The 6,578-nt window shown below is 45.4% G+C and overlaps 1 protein-coding gene across 1 annotated transcript; it reads left to right on the top strand.

Moving 5' to 3' along the window:
* Positions 1-1,929: 1,929 nt before the first annotated feature.
* LOC108368674 (uncharacterized) lies at positions 1,930-5,433 on the top strand. The gene has a single exon (XM_017623562.1). The coding sequence runs from the start codon at positions 1,930-1,932 to the stop codon at positions 5,431-5,433; it is 3,504 nt and encodes a 1,167-aa protein (XP_017479051.1).
* The last annotated feature ends 1,145 nt before the right edge of the window (positions 5,434-6,578 follow it).

The following is a 6,578-nucleotide window of genomic DNA, read 5'->3' as shown; positions in this document are numbered from 1 at the left end:
AACAGCAATTAAAACTCTCTGCTCATAGAAATTATTAATTGTCATGGCATCGTCTGTTAATGCAAATATATCGGCGTATTGAAGGCATAAGGGCCGTTTCCTCATCTAACCTTTAGATTACCGGCCACTTTATCGCCTCGATATACGAGTTTTCGTTTTCTCATCAGCGCATTAATTTCTCGAATCGATAAATTGTTGCTTACCCGTTGCAACCTTTAAAATTTGTACCTAACTTTAAATCCTGGTTTGGTTTTGGTTCATGAGTTAGATATATTAGATATTTCAACCAAGGTTTTGGTTTTTGCTAACAGTTGTTCTTTCTCTATATTTGCGTATGTTGCATTGCCAACCGTTGGAATTTTATGACGAATGTAGTGAAGTTTCACTCTCGGAAATGTAGTGAGGTTTCACCCTACGGAATAACAAATTTATTTTTACAGGTAAGATAAGTGAGGAACATTTTATCTGCCCTGTTAGTAAAGGCAACTTTACTGCGTACATTAGAAAACGGCCCTAAGTTTAATAACTTTTCTTTTTCAGTACTAGATATTTGTTGTTTGAGTAAAGTTGCGCTTTAAATCTGCTGCCGTTTATGCTGCCGAGTATACATAGTAATGACTTAACATGTTGTGTTCATAATTTTTAAAATCGGATTATTACTGTTGACGATACACTTTGCCGTGAAAACGCCGTGGCGAATTTCTTGCGATTCTATGAATAGCTCTTGGTTTGGTTTCCCTAAGTTAACGATACCTCGCACCTGGGTGGTATGACGCACGTATCGCTCTTTGTACCATGTAAACTTGGAATGTCCAATTTGTTGGTGCTCAACTTAAATGAAAGGTGACCGTTCGCATAATTTATGTTGCATTTATACGATTTGAGAAAATCCTTTGTCAAGAATAGCATCTGATAGAATATTAAAATTGTCCGGCACGATATATAATGTTTTTTTTTTAAATTTATTTGATGTTGTTAAATTCGTTCTTATTTTCCCGATTGTCGAAACTGACCCCGTTGTAACACCTGCTATGTTTATTATACCGTTGGTGTCAATTCGCCTATTCTTATTTATGGAAGACAATTTAATCAAAGAGATGTCTGCTTGTGTGTCGACTAGGAATGTACACCATTTGTAGGAATCGGTGCATCTTAGCTCTATAAAATCTGCGTAGTTTAAATTTAGACAATATATGGATTTTTTGCTATGTTTAACAATCGCATTTATTCATTTTCCTCCCCCAGTGTTCCCTCCTGAGGGGCTTGCGCGTTTAAAGTGCGGACATTTGAATGCCTGCCATTATTGGTGTTCGAAGTCCGAGAAAATGCGACCCTGCTCGGTTAGTTTTACCATCCCTGGCTTCGTCTGACGTAAGAAGCATATACTTTGCAGCTAACCTAGCTATGTATATACATATTGTTTACTTTGTACTAGGAAGAATTCTTTCAATAAAATCTAAATCAGATATAGTCTTCGGCTTAGTGTTTATTTTTTGAAAACCGACAAACTTTTTACATTTTGGCATCCCTTGCGGGGAATCCACGGCTTTGGATACTCCGCTGCAAAAGTTATTGGCAGCGTTTGCGCATAAAAAACGAGTTTCGGAATCTGCTCCGCACGCACGTGTGGTGGGACTCCTACAACATAACCTCACTTTAACGTCGTGCTGCTGAAATTAATTTGCAGCAGCGTTCGCAGACATCATTGCCGTACAACGCACTACGGTGGTATTAGACATGGATAGGAAGGTTAAGCAGCTGCAGTCAAACAAGACGGCAATTTTAAATTTCGCAATAAATACCCGCAAAACCGCAAAAGCAAAGCAAACAAAGGGCTTTTTGCAAGCGAGAAAGGAGCTTCTGGGGCAATATTGGGCAAAATTCGTGTGTCTTCATGACCAGGTTGTTAGTGAGTGCACTCCTGAAGAAATGGAGGCAGCTGGCATTGCGACATCTATTGACTTCGAGGCAGTGGAGTGCGTCTATGCCGAGACCATGGGCGAACTACACGATCTATTGGACAGCACGAATTCGGTCACTGATACATCGATGTCGCAGTCCTTCGTACCAACACAGGCGGTAAATCAATCACTACCACGCATTCGAATTCCACCATTCGATGGTAACTTCCTACACTGGTTCCCGTTTAAAGATTGGTTCATCTCCATTGTTACGTCTAACGCATCCCTCACAAATACACAGCGCTTGCAATACTTAAAGGATAGCCTTACTGGAGAGGCAAAAAATGCGCTTGATAACGTCACTACGACAGATGCTAACTTCCAGGTTGCGTGGGAGCTACTTCAATCCAAGTACGAGAACAAACGGATAATAATCAATGCTCATGTAGCAGCGATTAGCAAACTTCCTTGTGCTCCGAAAGAATCTGCCTCTGCGCTGAGGTCATTACTTGATGGCGTGACGTCGTCTATACGTGCGCTGCAGCATTTGGGCCGGCCAATCGAGCATTGGGATGATTGGCTGGTGTTCACTATTACTCACAAGTTGGATGCCACCACTCGCAAAGCATGGGAGCTCTCCCTAAAGTCGAACGACGATATTCCAACTTTTAAGGAGCTGCAGGAGTTTCTTACCAGTAGAACACAATCCTTGGAAATAGTCCAAAGCTACACCGAGCCGAAGCCCTTCGTAAAGGAGCATACTCCAAAGAAGTTAGGCACCACCTCTGCTGTTTCTGGGTATCATACCACATCTGGGCGCTGTCCCAACTGCTCCGGTAAGCATATTATAATGTTTTGCGAAGCTTTTCGCAATAAATCGCCGCACGAACGGTATGACTACGCACTACAAGCTAAGCTGTGCCTAAACTGTTTGCACATCGGCCACCAGCAAGCAGCTTGTTCTTCCGAGCGCCGTTGCAAGACGTGTCAAGCTAAGCACCACACAATGCTGCACGACTACTTTGCTTTCAACGCGACTAGTACGAGCAAACAGGCTGCATCCTCTCATAACGCAGTCACAACAAGGCAAGACCCTAATATGCTGCCGCCGGTACTGATCGGCACAGCCCTGATTGAGGTTAAGTCAAAGTCCGGACACAAGGTCGTTTTACGAGCTTTACTGGACAGCGGGGCAGAAGCAACGTTCATCAGCGAATCCGCAGTCAACTTGTTACACTTGGTGAAGTCTAATGTAAAGATACCTATTAATGGTGCTAACGGTGATAGAGTGGCTACAGCAAAGGGGCTAGTAACGTTTAATCTACGTTCATTGAAATCCGACTTCGAGCTTGCATGCATCGCTCTAGTGCTGCCTCGAGTTGGAAACCGAACCCCGACGGTAGCTATTGCACCGAACGATGTTCAACACTTTAGTGAGTTAGACCTTGCTGATCCCACCTGGAACGTACCGCAACCGATTGATGTCATCTTAAATGCTGCCGATTATGCTGCTCTTCTGTTAAGCGGAATACAGCGTAGCAAAACTAGTCTTTTGATTGGCCAAAGTACACGGTTGGGTTGGGTAATTTTCGGCAGTTCTGCTAATCAATCTTTCGTAACGACACGGGATGTGATCGACTGCTATCACACTCAACTCGATCTCGACCGAACGCTTCGCAGCTTCTGGGAGTTGGAAGAGCTTAATTCAACGCCCGCACTAACGCAAGATGATCGATTCGTCGAGAATTACTTCAACCGCACTACGCGGCGAGCTGCAGACGGTCGTTATATTGTGCGGCTACCAGTCAAACCGGATTCTGATCTAACGCAATTAGCCTCTACGCACCATGATGCGATTGTTCTCCTCGATCATCTTCGTCGACGTTTATCTCGAGATCCGGTCATGCGAGATATGTACGAAGAATTTATCAACGAGTACGCATCATTGCAACATATGGTCAGCATCACTAAAGAAGAAGAATGTTCAACGCCCATCTGTTATCTCTCCCACCATGGCGTCTGGAAAACATCCAGAAGCACAACGAAATTAAGGGTCGTCTTCAACGCTTCAAGACGATGCAACAGTGGTAAGTCTCTTAATGATTGCTTATACTCTGGTCCTAAGTTACAGAACGACCTGACTGCTGTTGTACTAAATTGGCGTCGATACCGAATTGCGCTCACTGGAGATATCGCCAAGATGTACCGTCAGATCTTGGTGGACGAGAGAGATACTGATTTGCAGCGTATTGTTTGGCGACCTAACTCGCACCGAGAGCCAACACATTTCAGATTAAAAACTGTCACTTGTGGTACCAGTTGCGCGCCATACCTGGCAATTAAAGTATTGCACACTCTATCTGCTGACGAACGCTGTAACTTTCCTGACGCTGCTCAGATCTTGCTTGATGGGTTCTGCGTGGATGATGTTCTAACGGGGGCAGACAATGTCGAGGATGCTTCCAGACGACGTCGAGAACTGCAAGGCCTTCTCCGCGCAGGTGGCTTCGCCCTTCGAAAGTGGAATTCCAACTCACGCGCTGTGCTGAAAACCATTGATCCTGTTGATCTTGAAACTAAATCTTCACGGGAGTTTCAGCTAGAGGGAGAGTACAACAACTTAGGACTCGTCTGGGCTACCAAAGACGATTGCTTGACCTACGCACTAAAGCTTGATTGCACGGTAACCACATTTACAAAGCGACCACTGCTGTCTGACGAGGCTAAGCTGTTCGACCCACTTGGGTTCCTGGCGCCTGTAATTATTCGTGGGAAAATGTTTATTCAAAAATTGTGGTTAACAGGCCTAGATTGGAATGACAATCTGCCGGAAGACTTGCAGACGAAATGGATATCTTTTCGCAACGAGCTTAAGACAGTTCCAGAAGTACGCATATCACGCTGGCTTAATACATCCCAGCAAAATGAAACCTATGAGCTCCATACCTTTGCAGATGCATCTACGCACGCATACGCCGCTGTAGTGTACTTAAAGGTTGTCGCTCAATCATCCGTCCACATTCACCTATTGATGTCGAGGACACGAGTGGCACCGTTAAAGAAAGTTACAGTACCACGGCTCGAGCTATGTGCAGCCTTACTTGCTGCTCGTCTGATGAATAAGGTAAGAGATACGCTTAACCTATCCTCTATATCTACTTATATGTGGTCAGACTCTACGACTACAATATGGTGGATACGATCCGATCCAGGAGCGCTAAAAGAGTTCGTGTCGAATCGTGTTAGCCAGATACAAGAGGTGACTACTGTAAGCGACTGGCGTTATGTTAACACGGCCGACAATCCTGCTGATTGTGCCTCACGAGGACTGACCATGGCGCAGCTTGTAGATCATCACCTATGGTGGCATGGGCCCTCCTGGCTTAGCCAACCAGAAACCAGCTGGCCACAGCCTTTGCTAAAGGCACCAGAAAAGCTCTCCGAATCCAAACCTGTGCAAGCTACAACGGCACGCATCATTCCTTCTGATTGGTTCATCCTGGAAAACTATTCGACGCTTGAAAGACTTTAAGTAATCACTGCTTGATGTTTCCGGTTCATACGGGCCTCGCGAGGTATGGCCCATGACACTGGCATAATGTGTTTGTGGAGCGAGCGCGAGGCTGCCATGAAATTTTGGATCAAGCGCATACAAGCTATCACGTTCAAGAGCGACATCGCAGCTCTCAATGATACTAAAGCAGTCAACAAGAGGAGCAAACTGTTGAAGCTAAATCCCATGTTAGACAAAAATGGGATGTTGTGCGTCGGCGGTCGCTTAAGGAACGCAAATATTCCATTCTCAGAGCGACACCCTGTCATCCTACCAAAGGATAATCATCTCACCATGTTGGTCATTAGACAAGCTCACCAGCGCCCCCTTCATGGTGGCACCCAAGCCACACTCCAGTACGTTCATCAGCAGTTTTNGTCACCGCCGTTCATGCACAGTGGCGTGGATTTTGCGGGCCCCTTCAACATAAGAACAACCAAAGGTCGAGGCCACCGTAGCTTCAAAGGCTACGTGGCACTCTTTGTGTGCTTGGCCACAAGAGCAGTACATCTCGAGCTCGTCAGCGATATGACGACGGAAGCGTTTCTTGCAGCGCTGACACGATACGTATCGGTACGTGGACTTGGCTCTGATTTATATAGTGACCATGGGACAACATTCATTGGAGCCAATGCTCTAATTCAAGAAGAGGTACGTGCGTTCAAAGCTCAGCAACGAGCTGCCACTAGTTACGGCTCTACAATCGGCCTGACATGGCTCTTCATACCCCCCGGTTCTCCAAATTTTGGCGGTATCTGGGAGGCAGGCGTCAAGAGTATGAAACACCACCTTCGGCGGATAATTCATACTACGACCTTAACATTTGAAGAATTTTATACCGTGTTGAAACAGGTGGCGTGTTTGAACTCGCGACCGATTTCTGCACTGTCCGATGACCCTCAGGACTTATCAGCGCTTACACCGGGCCATTTTCTGATCGGAAGAGCATTGACGTCACTCCCAGAACAGTACATCCTTGGCGAAGCGGTTGGCTTATTGAAGCGATGGAAGTTGCTGAAGCAGATGCACCAAAACTTTTGGCATCGTTGGTCCTGCGAGTATTTGCATCAACTTCAAACGCGAAATAAATGGCGCACGCAACAACCAAATATTGTCTGCGGCCA

Source organism: Rhagoletis zephyria, unplaced genomic scaffold (assembly GCF_001687245.7).
Source record: "Rhagoletis zephyria isolate East Lansing unplaced genomic scaffold, Rhagoletis_zephyria_1.1 Rzeph_scaffold_03248, whole genome shotgun sequence".
In the NCBI taxonomy this organism is placed as follows: Eukaryota; Metazoa; Arthropoda; class Insecta; order Diptera; family Tephritidae; genus Rhagoletis; species Rhagoletis zephyria.
This window is presented reverse-complemented; position numbering and strand designations above follow the sequence as displayed.

Bases quoted from the DNA above. Each gene is read 5' to 3' on its own strand.
- LOC108368674 (XM_017623562.1), top strand. From the start codon at position 1,930: ATGGAGGCAGCTGGCATTGCGACATCTATTGACTTCGAGGCAGTGGAG.